Here is a 16048-nt window from a genome sequence, read left to right on the forward strand (position 1 = left end):
CTGAGATGAGGAATAATTTCTTAACCCAGAGAGCTTGTGGAATATGTTACCATGGAAAGCAGTCAAGGCAAATACATATAGGATTTCAAAAAGGAGTTGGATATGGCACTTCTGGCTAAAGAGATCAAAGAATTTAGGGGAAAGATGCGAACATAGTATTGAGGTAGATAATCAGCCATGATTATGATGAAAGGTGGAGCAGGATAAAAGAGCTAAATGACTTGCTCCTGCTCTTACATTCTATGCCTCTTATCCTGTCTGTCTATCATCAATTTATTAAACCTCTTGCAGGAGTCAACTGCTTGTCGAGACATGGGAGGAGCAAATACCTTCATTGTACAACCATCATGAAATGTTGAAATTACTTATTTTCCTTACTGTGGTCACTGATTTCTCCTATATATCCTCGGCTGCACCAAAACACCATCTTCCTCTTCCACGTGATGATTTTCTAGAACTTATCTCTATTTTCCACCCTTATTCTTCTAACCAAGTCCTGCAAGCAGTGATCTATCCACAGGTAAAGAACTTGGCCCAATGAGGAAGTAACCTGACCTCAGGGAAAGCAATCAGGGTGGATGGTGCATCATCCATTATTGTTCTGCAAGTGTAGAAAACAAATGGAAAATATGTTATATAGTCCAGTTATAAAGTCAGCATGTCACTCATCAAGTCAGATGCTTGATCTCTCAAATTCTAAATTTACACAACTGTACCAAGTAGTTATTTAACTCTAATTAATGGAATTGGTTTCAGAAGGCAGTTATTTGCATACATAGAACAGGCTTTAAAATCTAAATGACTTAGCATGGATAACTGGGGTGGGAAATACCACTGAAAATTGAAACTAAAACTGAAGTGACTTTCACAACATTTCAGAATGCTGGCATGAAACACAGATAAGCAGTAAAACCTTTGGGAAATTGGTGATTTTGAGCAGCTCTTTTAAATTGTAATTGATTGCCTTTGCATTCTTAATATTAAAAAAAGGTACCTAATGCATGAATGATTCATACATTTTACATGTAAGATTTTGCGTATGTTTTATTCTTTGCCAGTTAGTTCATGCAGAACATATTTGGCCTTTAGATAAGAAAAACCCTTGCTCAATTTCTTCCCATTTTGTAGAGTCGGCTGATAGTGAAGGTGCTACAATTGGTTTCAGCACTTTGGACCAAAGGGGTAAAAAATCAATTCGTGCACCCTACTTTTCAAAGTAGACATTGAACAATATGTTCAATAGGCAGTTGAAAGTGGAGATTGGATGCAAACAATACTCAACCACTGAACAATGTCACAAAGTTGGTCCTCTTACAAGGTTGTCCTTGATTTTTTTTTCCCAGAGAGGTTCTTAACGACCCAAATTCCCATCATTTTTGAAGTTTAAATAGCTTATTGCGGTCCTTTTGTTTATAACCAACAGATAATGCTCCAGCAGAAAGCTTTCAAGTCTTTAACACAGACTGGTATCAAGGGGGTGTGGCCAGCTCTCTAGCTGTGCAGGTCAGTTCGGTCCAGGGGTTAGTTGAGTCAGGGTCACAGTTGAAACTGGAAGGTCTCCCCCTCATTCTGCCCTTTTCACTGCGTAACCTGTATGCGTTTTATGTCACTTTTACTCTCCGTGCTAAGGGGTTTGTTTATTGGGAGTTGCAGTATCTTGGAACAGCATCATTAAATCAGGATAGAATGCGATGTTCGGATAGGATAAGGTTTTAAGAGTATTCTGTTTGTTAAAAACTCAACAGTCTGACCAGCTAATTCACTCTGGGAGTATCCATTATACACTTACCTGAAACAAATAGCAAAGTTACGGTCTGGGCTACTTGCTTAAAAATATTTTGAGGGGTCAGAGGCCTGATCCACAACAGTGATATTAAGATTTACCCAACTAATCATTTTTACATTAGACTTACAGTGTGGAAACAGGCCCTTCGGCCCAACAAGTCCACACCGACCCACCGAAGCGCAACCCACCCATACCCCTTACCTAACACTACGGGCAATTTAGCATGGCCAATTCACCTGACCCGCACATCTTTGTGACTGTGGGAGGAAACCGGAGCACCCGGAGGAAACCCACGCAGACACGGGGAGAACGTGCAAACTCCACACAGTCAGTCGCCTGAGTCGGGAATTGAACCCAGGTCTACAGGCGCTGTGAGGCAGCAGTGCTAACCACTGTGCCACCGTGCCACCCAAAGATTTTCAAATCCTAAGATTTGAAAATTCAAAGTCATCAGAATGGGACAAGTTGAACAACAGCACTTACATTTTTATTCCTCGCAATTTTCATAATGAATTTTAATGGGTGCCAGTTGCCGACCAAGATTTCTTTTTTTTTGGAATATGGACAGCACAGGCAATACCAACATTTGTTGCCCATCCATGTGACCTTAAAGTCGCTGAGTCACTGTTTTTTGATCACCACAGCCTAACTAAAACTACAATTTTGTTAAGGAGGAGATTCCAAGTTTTATTCCCATGAAACAACTTGGGTGATATGTATTTAAGATGGCGAGGCACTCAGAGCGAAACGTATGGTGGTGACATTGCCATATGGGGGGGTAGAAGCAATAGTTTAGTACATTCTGTCAAAATAAAAACCTTTGGTGAGTTCCTGAGTGCATCTTGTTGACAGTACATATTGCTTCCTCTGTGCAGTGGTATGGAGAAAAGGAATGTTTGAGGTAGTGAATGAGGTACTGATCAAGCAGGCTGCACGCCATGGATGTTCAGACTCAAGTGTTGCTGACGATAATAAACTCAACCAGGAAAGGGAAGAGTATGATATCTTGTTTAACTTGTGACTTGTAGATAATGGAAAGGCTTTGGGGAGTAAGGAGAGTTACTCAGTATAAAAGTAACCTGCTTGTGACCCGCTCTTGTAATCTGTGTATTTGTATGGCTGATCAAGTTGTTTTTAGCCAGTTCTGATCTGCAGGATGCTGCCGATGGGGTACCATTGTACATCAAGAAGAGTTGATTAATTTTCTCATGTTGAAGATGATCATTGTTTGGCAATTGTGTGGCATAGATTTTTCATATCATTTATCAGCCTAAACTTAAAGGTTGATCAGGTTTTCCTTCATATTAATATGGGCTGCATCAGTAGGAAGATGAATGAATAGTACTGAATACATTGCAATCATTAGCTGGCTTCATGGAGGCAAGGGCTGCTCTAAGGAACTCCTGCAGCAAAGTCCTGGGGCCAAGATGTTTGGTCTCCACCTTTCTTTGGGCATGATTTTAGCCAGCAGATATTCCTCGCCAATTCAGACTTCCATTCATACCTTGATGTCAAGAAACTTTACACGTCACCACTGAAATTCAGCACTATCTTTGGACCAAGGCTACAATGAGGTCTGGAGCTGAGTGGTCATGGTGGAACTGAAATGGAGCAGCAATGAACAACTACACAAATGCAACTTGAGAGCATGGTCAACAAAACCTTCCATCACTTCACTGATAGGGTGGTAGTGGTTAGTTGCAAGCGCTGTATCTACTGGCTAGAGACGCAGCTAGGTCTGGAGCACAATCTTCAGCATTATTGACACGGTGTTGATCTGTGTTGATTGTGCCCTCTGCCTTCAGCCGTTTCTCGATATCACGTGGAGTACTGATTTGTCTGAAGACCAGTATCTGTGATAATGGGGACCTCAGAAGGACATAGAGATGGATCATTCATTGTACACTTCTGTTTGAAAATAATTGCAAATTATTCTGCCTTCACTAACATGTGGAGTTCCGCAATGTTCTCTAGCTACATGCTTAGCTATACTCTTCATTGGACTAGGAATTGTCCCCCAGCTTAGTGATGGTGAAATGAGGGATAGGTTAAGTCATGAAGTCAGATTGTCATGTTCTGTTGCAGGTGATGATGCACAGTGCTCACGGAATCACAGTTCTGAGCTATGTCTGTTCTGAATTCACCCCAATTTGCATAGTGTTAGTGGCACACATCGTGGTCGTGGATGCACAATGTGAAGACCTATCTGAATTAAACTTTGTGCTTTGCTACCCTTAGTTTTATTAATTCCCTAATACATATTTGCCAATTTAAATTGTGAACATTAGCTACCTGGCTACAAAGGACATGACAGTTCCGCCTAGCCCAAAAGAGGAGCTTTCCTCTTCTTAATCATGGGAATTGCAGCCAAATCTAGTAATACAATGCCTCAGCTGCTTGTTTTAAAACTTAACCTCAAGCTGGCATGGTTCGTGGCCTCCAGGCAAATATAAAATCTCAATATTTTATACATAGAGCACAGCACATAAGCGGTTTTATGCATGACAAGCTAGTAGTGGAGACAAAGATTGCAAACAAAAGGTCCTCAATAGAAACAACAAAATGCTGCAGCTTTGTTATTTAAGGATATCAAACTAAGATGCTGTTCACAATGTTTGTAGAGGAATGAGTGTGAGCTGTGTACTATGTTGATTTTTACTCTTATAACATTTGCTTTTGTATTGCAAGGTCATAGCTCTTATGTACTAAAAGGGAACATATCATTAATGTGCAAAATACACGGGGAAAATTATTATTATACTTAAGCTCCTCTTTTGGGCTAGGCGGAACTGTCATGTCCTTTGTAGCCAGGTAGGTAATGTTCACAATTTAAGTTGGCAAATATGTATTAGGGAATTAATAAAACTAAGGGTAGCAAAGCACAAAGTTTAATCCAGATAATTTAAATGTTAATTCAGATAGGTCTTCACATTGTGCATCCACGACCACGATGTGTGCCACTAACACGATGTAAAATGGGGTGAATTCAGAACAGACATAGCTCAGAACTGTGATTCCGTGAGCACTGTGCATCATCACCTGCAACAGAACATGACAATCTGACTTCATGACTTATCTAAGTACTGGAGATCTCCAAATTTTACTTAGATGCACTTCTCTACAACTTTAAAACAGCACAGTAACCTCGATTATTCCCGAAATATGATTACAAACAATATTTATTTTCAAACAATATAAAACACTAGCAAACAATCGATTTGCAGTGATTGTCAATGGCAATATGATCAGTAATTTCATACCATAAAGTGCATTTTATTCTAAATTGCCAGCTTTTTATATTGATAATCAGTCCACCAGCATACCACAAATTATTATACAATTCTACGGGAAGTTTTTAAATCGAATACAGCTTCATAAGTGATGTGACTTTTATGTCTGTTTGCATTAAACTATGAACCTCAAATAATGTGCTGATTAATCACCAAAGGATTGTTTTCAGCTGTACTGCTACATAATATTTTGATTTGAAACAAAATATCTGGAAAAAAGTAGTGAATACTGCCACACTGCTATCACTACAATTCAGTCAGGCTCTTGCTTGCTTATTGAAGTGATTAACTTCACATTTTATACATTAGTTAACTTATCTCCAATGCATTGCTACTTGAAACTTAAAAATGCACTCTATTTTGATTTGCTACCCTTTAGAATTACAATCAGTGTATCAATGAAGCATGTGTTGTATTGCATTCATAAAGCTGATAGCTATACCTGGTCCAACATTTTCAGTATGCATTTACTAACATAAAGTATCCTTTACTGCACTTGGCACTAAAATGGAGTTCAAATGAAATCCTTATGGCAATACAACCTTCAATTTTGATCATTTTGACATTTGTATTAAGTAGTCTATTGCCACTAAGTGACCTGTTCATTAAGTACATGATTGTCCATGGCACAAAATTCTGAACAGGATTCAGGTGTACCTATGAAACCAGTCTATAGGAGATGCTGTTGTTATTAGGGCAATCTGGTTTCTCTATGAGATACCTAATTTCTCCACAGTGACACGAGTGTCTAAAGTCTCAAGTCTACGTCAGCACAAAACCACCAAGCACTGAAAATCCAAATCCAGATCAAAAATTCAAAGGAAAGTGCACATTAGGCACAAGCAAGATGGAGGTAACTTGCATTTCAAGAGGTCCCTTGCATCAATTTGGACACACTTGGGTCTTCCTATGTGCTTATTCCAGAAGGAAATAAGCTCAACTAAGTAAACTGTTGGATTCAAATAAATGGCTATCTGCGCACAGGATCTTTTGATTCAGTGCTCAACATTAGACTTAGATCAACAAGAAAAATTGCCTTCCAAATGGAAAACAAGATAAAACATGATAATTTACAAGTCACCCAGCATATTAAACCTCCACTTGTTTACACAAATTTGACCTGTAGGCGTACTAAATTAAATGCTGCGAGAATGTTTCAGGCAAACTACAATCTTATAGTAAATCTGAGAGATTTCATTTAATAACTGCATTCACAGTGACGAAACTCATAAGGCTGCCAAACAGGCTCAACTTCAATTATTTAGTAAATGACATTATTTCCTAATATCTTTTTGATTATATAGATGCATCGATAGCCACATCATTTCATTTAAACAGGTACAACCACTATTCCCTCCAGAATCTAAATTTACCAGGTGGTCCAATGTTCTTATAACTTCAGTATCTAGCACATATATTAAGGAACTACTAGAAGGATGCTTCTTCATAACATGTTACAAGTACTAAATACCAAATTGCAATTTGACATGGAAGTCCATGATTATGGAACAGACTCCAGAACCTTACCCAAATATTCCTAGGGAGAACAGTCAATTAATCATTTTGGTTAATGTCTATTAGTAGCACCAAAGATATATTACAAATCAACTTCAAATTACACAATTATTCATGACTCATCATATAGTCATCATTACACAGGATCTTTCAGAGATGAAAATTAATTTTTTATGTACAAATTGTATCAAATAGTTTAAAAAACAGCAGTTACAACAAACAAAAATTGGTCAGCTGTCACCTCCAATATATGAAATATTGGCAATTTGAAAACAAACAAAAAAAAGAGATCAGTGACTTTGGTTTACAAAGGTCTTGTGTGGATCAAGCAGCTTGATTAGTTACTGTTTGTCCTTGTCTGGGGAACGGACATACAGGGACAGACTGATAACAGCCACTAACAACGTAACCAAGGCAGTTAATAGTTGTTGAAACCAGATGCAACGGTTGATCTGCTCCTCCAGTCGCCTATTGGACACCATTAATTTAGTCATCTGTAAAACAAAAATTTAGTATCAAAGTTAAAATACCACCAATTGACTAAAGTGCACATTATTACAATTTGAATGCAAAACCACTAATAAGGTCACACATAATGCGTCAGCATACAAGCTATAAGTACACTCAATCAACAGAAATTTCAACAAATCTGCTGCTTTCTCAAACAAAAGTCTGAACACTTTAATGAAACAATTGCAATAGGCTACATAACACCACTACACCTGGAAGGTGCGGTAAATATTACACTAACTTATCAAGTCTAAATTTAGCTTTTGGTGCCTTGACAACACTACACCAAACAACCTTATATTGGCAATCTTTGTCAGCAATGTTAGGAAAGTATACATAGCCAGAATGAAGATAGGTATTTGAGAGGTTGAGACAAAAAACACATTACCAGAGTAGGAAGTAATTTACTCTACAACTGACTGTAGGGAGTGTTTGAAGGTTATACTAAAAACAAGCAAAACATATCTCTAATTGTTGAAAGGATGCAAAACCATTTATACCTACCCAGTGCTGTCAAAGGTAAAGGAGGATCCCATGTTGTGTCAGATAAAGGAAAACTGAGCCAGAAGGAGAATTTGAGGTATAACTGATGGTTTGGTCAAGGGTGCCCTTGAACAATAGTTTATAAATGGTATAAGGGAGTCAAGTAAGCTCGGTTGACTGTGTGGTTGGTTTGCAATGCAGAGTGATGCCAATTGCGCAAGTTCATTTACTGCAGTGGCTGGGGTTACCATGAAGGCTCTGCTCAACTTATCCCTCACCTGAGGCAATGTGATCCTAAGGTGAAACCACCATAAGTTAGTCTCAAATGAGATTGGGAGTGCGGCACCTTTATTATTACTTTATACATGGCATAACTTGTGAACACTCCATTCTAGTTATGCCACGAAATCTGTATTTCCCTTTATATTTCTATTACATAAAGAATCTGGGGCTACACTGGCAAGGTTGTGTGGAGGGAATAAGTAATACTGGTATGTTTCTTATACAAGATGGATAAATAGCTAATGAAGATCATTTTTTGCATATCTTGACTTCTGAAAACAATGGAAAAATTTATTCTCAACAGAATTGGCATGCCAGTGAAATGAGCAGATCACATTTGACATAGTTTGCCACTGTTAAGGGGCTTAAAACTACAAAATCAGATTCAATCTATTCTTTAGTACTTCAGGAACAGGGATAAAAATCATATTCGACACTGATATTTTAAATTGGTTATAATAGATCATGATGGTTTCAAAGCATTTTCATTTGAAGTGCAAGTACTAAAAACTACTGAGTAATGAATTCACACTCAGTTGAATGGAACTTTTAAAGGCAGTATCAGAAGAATAATTATAAACAAATACTTAAGTACTAGCACATTACTAATGTGGCACTAGCTGGCACAGGCTGAGTTCCACCAATACCCTCCTTCAAAACACTCAGCCTTGCCCCTCTGGCCACACAAACCAGCAACTCAAACCTTATTTTCCTTCCTAGAGTACTTCAGTCTGTTGTCACCTTCCAAATATGTGCCCATTTTCCCCATGATTCCACAACATTGAAACAGTCTCCAAAGTCAGATTGCGGCAAATTATTTCTCCTCCTCCTCCTCAACAAATCTCCAGTCTTCGGTACAGTTGACTATTCTATTCCCCTGTAATACCTCACTTAATTCCCTGGGTGGAATAGCACTTGCCTGGTGCTGTGCCTAACTATGAATTCTTAACCAGAAAATCTCTTCCTGGTCTCACAGCATTATCTCCAAGTCTAAAGATCGATCCTGAGTTGCAAACTTCTCAACATGAAGTGAATGCATATCACGTTTGTATGATGACCACATCCAGCTCTCTCTCTCTCGACCTTCCACTGCCTCGGACTTGTCATATACAGACTTTCAACATGCACCCTTTGACTTGAGCTCTTGCAAAAATCTTTGCTACCCTTATCTCAACCCTCATCAACCCTGTGATCACTGATTTCTAGCGTTCCAATATTAAGAATGAAAATGTTTTTATCAAGTTATTATCAAATCGCTGCACCTACTCATCCAGGCCAATCTCTGACTGCCCCAGCCCCAACCCCATCACCTTCCAAGTTGCTCCAATTCTGACCTTTTGCTTATTCCAGATTTCATCTCCTCAGCCACTGCTGAATATCCCTTTAGCTCCCCCTCACTAATCCTTGCAATTTCTCTCCTTACTTCATGAAGTCATCTTTTGCTCATCCACTTCCTTATGTGTCAAAGTTTAGTTGATAACACTCCTAGAAAATGCCTAGAAAGGAGCAATATTAATGTAATACGTTGTCAAAACAACTTTTAAATTCTGCATATACAACTATTAGAAAAGAACACGAGGCATACTGTTATTGGGCAAACAGTGAAATTGGTTGAAAGTTGATTAAATTTGCAAGGAAGATTTAGTGCGCAAAAGGTCTTATTTTCTTCATTTAAGCTCGATAATGGTTTTTCTTTTAGTTTAGTGACAAGACATGAGCCCTGAAATTCCATCACCTGGGATATAAATAAAAGTATTCTGGGTGAGAACAGAATCAATTCATGCCACAACCTTTTATCCACCATGACAGACATACAAATGAGGGGATTACACAATTTTCACCACAGTTACATGTGACACATGGGATAGTACAGATTCTGTCAGGCCAGCGCTCATGAGGTCTATGGGGAGATGATTAAAATGGGGATTTTTAGCAATGCATTCAAAACAAAAGGGAGACAATAGGGACTGCAGATGCTACCAACATCAGTTGATAAAGCAGTCCTGAAGAAGGGTCCTGCCCGAAACATTGACTCTTGCTCCTCAAGATGCTGCCTGATCTGCTGTGCCTTTTCCAGCACCACACTTTAATCAACTCTCGTTCAACACAAAAGCACATTACACTGTTGTACATTACGGGAGTCATAACATTGGGCTTGACTTTTGCTAGTAATTAGGAGTAGCAACCCCCCACCAAGGAATGGCCTCATTGGATCCAGAGATGATGGTAGGCCCTGGGCAATTGATCCCTAGCTTCTCAGGCTTCACTACAGCTTACTGTAAGCAGAACATTTTGTTAACAGGTGTTTTAGACTTTATTTCAACAGGTATTTCATTTAGTAACATGGAAATTTAATCATTGAAAGTACTATATTCCAACTTAGGCAGTACAGGTATAATCTTCTTTCTGCTAAATAAGTCCCCACAGTTTTAACTCCAGTTTAAATATTGATTCCTATGGGAATTACATTCTGCTTCTAATATTTTGTGGCTGCAGAACAATGAACAGACAAAATGTTTAAATTAGTCCAATAATCTATTTCTACTCTGCCTATCCATGTCAATTGTAACAATTAATCCCTACCCTTTGCACTGTAATGTTTAATCTGTTTACAGATTATACTGCTTCCTTATTTATCACAATATTGCAAAAATAACTGTACAAAATGTTAATTTCTATCATGAAAAGAACTGTAATGTTGCAAAGTTTAAAATTACAACTAGGGAAAATGGATCCAAAAAAGCACAATTATGCTGACTAAGTTTCTTTCCACTCACATATGGCTGAAAAGCAAAAATGATGTTTCCGTGGCACAATTGACCAACTGCTAATAAATGTCAACTGATCAATTCACCTTAAATGCTTTATTTCCTCTAATAAATAGAATTTTACTTCTATTCTGCAAGCAAAAATATCCCATACTCTACCACAGTACATCACTAAGCGATTGCAACCTAAACTGTATAGAAACTGTATTCAACTGGTTATTGAACCATATTGTAGACCAGTCCATGTACTGAATTGAACTGTACAGTGGTTCACACTGGATGAGTAGTCCCATTTGCCTGCTGCAAGCTAAGATAGCTGCAGGCACTGTGGAGTTTTGCATATTTCCCTACCCTTCTCCTGCCTCCAGCTCTGTTCTCACAGGTCGTCTCCCCACCACCATTTCAGAGAAGTTGTAATAATTTTCCAAGTGCCAAAGTGGAATCAAAGTAGAAAAAAATTAAGAAGCTATGCACAGTATAAGAAATAAGAGGAAAATATAACTTTGGTATTGGAGGGGTGAGGATTTATCATTTCAAATCTTGCCTTGCATCAACACAGCTGGTAACAGCTTTCCCCGGCAGGGTCCCAGATGTTAAACTTCAGGTTTTCTACAATAGCAGCTCCTTAACAGCAGAACAACATTGTACCACAAATGTAAACATGACGGTTATTATCCAGGGATCAAAACTAGTAAGATGATACCCAGCAGCTGGCAAAATGTCTTTTAAGATGTGCATATGCACTGTTTTCTCTTCCATTTGCTGCCTTTTTCGTAGACCTAGCATGAAATTTTCCTTGAAATTATCCACTGTAAACAAATAATTAAAACGATTCAGAGCACCAATGTCACCCAGATATCACAATTTAAAATGATATTTAAACCTCAAGGCATGTGCACCTGTTTGATGGCCTGAAAAGAATTAATTGTGCAACATAAACTGCAGTAGCATTCTCTTGAAAATGAAAGTCAAGTTATGGTTCAACCATTGTGAAGGAGGAAGGGTATACATTCAAACTACAGATCTGCATTCTCTCTTCAGATGTTGACTTGTGTCCTGCTGCACACTTTCAACATTATTATTTGTTCCCAATCACAGCATGTGCAATCTGCCCAAATATGTATTAAATCATACGCCTTACAGGACAATAAAGATGAGTACGAATACAGTCTATTTCAATCTTCAGTTACAAGGCACAAGTGCATTTTTCTCCCCCTCAAAAAGGTCTGGATATTAAAGCCAGAAATTAATTCTGCTAATATAATGTAATAGACTGATCTAAGCTTTCACCAGAGATTAAGGTTCAGAAAGAATGATGCAAAATACAACAGTCCTTGGTCAGTGCCCTTGCGCAAACTAAACAGAACTTTGTCATAGATGGAAAGGGAAAAAGGGGACAAGGGGTTGAGAATCTGAATGAGAGAAATGCTCTAAACAAATATTAGAAACATTCAGCACCTTGTGCACTTCAGTTCTTTTTGTTAATCTTTCACAAGAAATGGATATTCCTGGTCTAGTGTACATTCACTGCTCATCCTTAATTGCCTTTAAGATGGTGGTACTGGGTTGCCTTAGAGAACTGCCACAATTCATGTAAAGCAGGGATACCCACAGTTGTTAAGAAGGGAGTTTCAGGATTTTGGCCTAATGAAGAATGATGATATGGTTCCAAGTCAGTGTGGTGTGCAACTTCAAGAGGAACGTGCAGGTGGTGTTTGCATGTATCTGGTGCTTGCATGTATCTGGTGCCCTTCATCTTCTAAAATGGTAGAGGTCCAAGATTTAAAGGGTGCTGAGGAAGCATCTTGGCGAGTTATAGAGACAGAGAGCTGTAAGCATGGAAACAGACCCTTTGGGACAACACGTCCATACCAAGCAGACATCTTAAAGTAATGTAGTCACAGTTGCCAGCAGTTGGCGCATATCCCTCCAAGCCCTTCCTATTCATATACCCATCTAGATGCCTTTTAAATGTTTCAATTATACCAAGATCCAACACTGCCTCTGACAGCTCATTCTATACAGGCACCACGCTCTGCATGAAAAAGTTGCCTTTTAAATCTTTCCCCTCTCACTTTAAACCTATGCCATCTAGTTTTGGACTCCCCACTCTAGGTAAAAGACTTTGGCTATTCATCCTATCCATGCCCCTCATGATTTTATAAACCTCTCTATGGTCATGGATGTAGGTTTGCTCGCGAAGCTGAAAGGTTCATTTCCAGACATTTTGTTACCTTACTAGGTAACATCTTCAGTGGACCTCAGGCGAAGCAACACTGAAAATTCCTGCTTTCTATTTATATGTTTGGGTTTCTTGGGGTTGATGTCGTCATTTCCTGTGGTGAAGTCACTTCCGGTTCATTTTCTCAGGGGGTGGTAGATGGGGTCTAACTCGATGTGTGTATTGATAAGAGTTCCAGTTGGAATGCCATGTTTCTAGGAATTCTCATGCATGTCTTTGTTTGGTTTGTCCTAGGATGGATGGTCACCCCACAGTTTCTGACACTCCAGGGTAAATAGCCCCAGCCTATTCAGCCTTTCCCTACAGCTCAAATCCTCCAACCCTGGCAACATCCTTGTAAACCTTTGCTGAACTCTTCCAAATTTCACAACATTCTTCTTCCTATAGCTGGGAGATCAGAACTGCATGCAGTACTCCGAAAGTGCTAATATTCCATCACCCAAAGTGTAGTGGGAATCTGGAAAACTCAAAAAGCTGTGGACTCTAGTTCAACTGAAAATGTTAAAATTGAGATTGATAATTTGTTTCTCAAACAAAAATATAATAATGCGTCATAATAAGAGATTTCCAGTACAGAGAAAAGCTCTTTGGTCCATCATGGCAATCAAAAACAAACTATTCTAATCCATTTTACAGCACTTAGCCCTAGCCTTGTATGCCTTGGCATTGCAATTTCCCATCTAAATACTACTTAATGTTGCGAGAGTTTCTTATTTCATTACACTTACAGGTTCCCACCACCCTCTGCATGAAAAATATTTCCTCACATCTCCTTTAAATCTTCTGCCCTTCACCTTAAATTACAGAACTGAGGCAAGACAATGCAGTTAAGATATCAATTAGATCATGACTAAATTGCAAGTGAACAAACTTAAGCAGGAATGACACACTGCAGTTCCTATGTATGACAGAATATGAACGACAGCATGCACGTAAAGGCAAATGACAAGATCATAAATTGGTAAAAACTGAATCTTTGCAGTTGCATTAGCAGAAGTCTGCCATTAACAAAAAGCAAACACAGCTGTAGTATAAAATGTGTAAGTTTTAGATCAGTTTCATACATATAGAATTAAGCATTAAGCTGACACTATTTTACATAAAGGATTAGTTCAAAGCGATTGCTTACCTACCTTTGAATGTAAATCCTCTTGGCTGGAACTAACTGCAAATCCTTTAAAGGAATTCTCTTTGGCAACAGCCTTATGACTTTCAAAAACACGGCACCTTAATCTGCAAAGTGCAAAGAACAGTCTGTAAATGATTAACATTAATATTTAAAGTGTCAATTGAGATTCGGGATACTTTGCGAAGAGGTATACTCTTAAAAACTGATAGTGAACAGAATGTTGCAAAGTAGAAAAATCTATATTAAAAAAAGGGTGCAGTCACAACAGTGCTTCTTTCACATTAACCAAAAGGTGATGTATACAACGCATGCACAGAAAAGCCAGAATTACAAAATACAGCAGAGTCAACCATTTGCATTATGACAAGCTAACAATATTTCCATCACCTCAAATTTTTAAAAAATTATTTACAGGATGACAAAAATTGAATGTGCTGTATGATTTGGTAGGAATTGCACACATTAATTGATGGCATTTTAACTGAAATCAAAAAGCACCACCTACAGTTGAAAATCTACTCAGAGGTGATCAAGTGCATAATGTATTAAAATGTGGCTAAAGCAAATTAGCAAGGCAACAGTTACCCAATAAATAACGTGGCACAGAGATTTAAATGGTATATTGTCTGGATTAAAATATAGCTAATTTCCATTCCATATAAACTTTCAGTCTACTTTAAAATATTAATGATTTCCACACTTAGGAATCATTTCATGGTTCAACTCATTTATACCAGGAACAGAAATTTCTGTTTAGAACTGGCTGATGTTTGGATATTTGATTATCTAGATGTCTGGTCTACTGCCATTGTGACTTTAACTGTCCCTTTCAATCTCAAGACACCCGTATATGAAAATATCACCAACAACTGGGCTCAATGCAATAGTTTCCAGTTGACATTACGTTTTTAAAAAAATAAAAAGTGAAGAAAATGAAGTACAGCTGGAAGAGGAGTTGATCAGGACTCTTAAATACAAGCCTAAATCTTTAAACAACACAAGCTGAATTTAGGGGGACTGGATTATCTTTAAGTTGCAGGTTTAAACTACATGGTTTTAATTCTCCTTAAATTTTATAAACACATTGGCTGTTATAGAGCCATACAACATGGTAAGATTGTCCATGTTGACCAAGTTGCCTAAACTAAACTAGTCCTACTCAACTGTGTCTGGTCTATATCCCTCTAAACCTTTTCTGTTTATGAACCTATCCAAATGTCTTTCAACTGCTGTAACTGCACCTGCATCTACCACTTCCTCTGGCAGGTCATGCCACATACAAACTATTCTGTGAGAGAAAAAGTTGCCCCTCAGGTCCCTCTTAAATCTTTCTCCTCTCACTTTAAAAATATGCCCTCTAGCTTTGAACTCCCCCACTCTCGGGAAAGTACTGTTGCTATTCACCTTATCTACACCACTCATGATTTTATAAACCTCCATAAAGGTCCCTCAACCACCCTATGCTCCAGTGGAAAAGGTCCTAGCCTATCCAGCCCATTTCTATAATTCAAATCCTCCAGTCCGGGCTATATCCTGGTAAATGTTTTCTGAGCTCTCTCCAATTTAATAATATCCTTTCTGGAGCAGGGTGACCAGAACTTTATACAGTACTTCAAAAGTGACCTCACCAATGTCCTGTATAAGCTCAATATATCATTTCAACTCCTACACTCAATAGTTTGAGCAATGAAGGCAAGCATGCTAAATGCCTACTAAACGAACCTGTCTACCTGGAATGCAACTTTCAAAGAACTACGTACCTGAACCCGTAGGTCTCTGTTTGAAAGCACTACTCAGGGCCTTTCCATTAACTGTTTAAGTCCTGCTCTTATTGCTTTATCAAAATGCAATACCGTGCGTTTATCCCAACTAAACTCCATTTGCCACTCCTCAGCCCATTGGCCCAACTGATCAAGATTCCTTTGTAATCTTAGATAACTTTCTACTGTCAACCATTAAATGAACAAGTGAAACAATGAATTTCTCGTGGGTAAAATTACATAAATAGATAATATGATTGCCTATTAATATACTCAGCCAACA

General features: G+C 38.4%; 1 protein-coding gene across 3 annotated transcripts in view; it reads right to left on the reverse strand.

Annotated features, from left to right (window-relative positions):
- Positions 1-5030: 5030 nt before the first annotated feature.
- Positions 5031-16048, reverse strand: part of mospd2 (motile sperm domain containing 2) — an 88232-nt gene continuing 77214 nt past the window's right edge. For 2 of the 3 annotated variants that reach the window (XM_060833467.1, XM_060833465.1), the window contains exons 14-15: positions 14010-14109; positions 5031-7085 (exon numbers count right to left, since the gene is read on the reverse strand). In XM_060833467.1, coding sequence (XP_060689450.1) covers positions 6933-7085; positions 14010-14109 — 253 coding nt within the window. In that variant the 3' untranslated portion in view covers positions 5031-6932. Of the gene's footprint in view, positions 7086-14005; positions 14110-16048 lie in introns of all 3 variants that reach the window. The other variant, XM_060833466.1, reaches the window with a different exon arrangement.

The sequence above is a fragment of the Hemiscyllium ocellatum genome, chromosome 12 (genome assembly GCF_020745735.1).
Source record: "Hemiscyllium ocellatum isolate sHemOce1 chromosome 12, sHemOce1.pat.X.cur, whole genome shotgun sequence".
Classification (NCBI taxonomy): Eukaryota; Metazoa; Chordata; class Chondrichthyes; order Orectolobiformes; family Hemiscylliidae; genus Hemiscyllium; species Hemiscyllium ocellatum.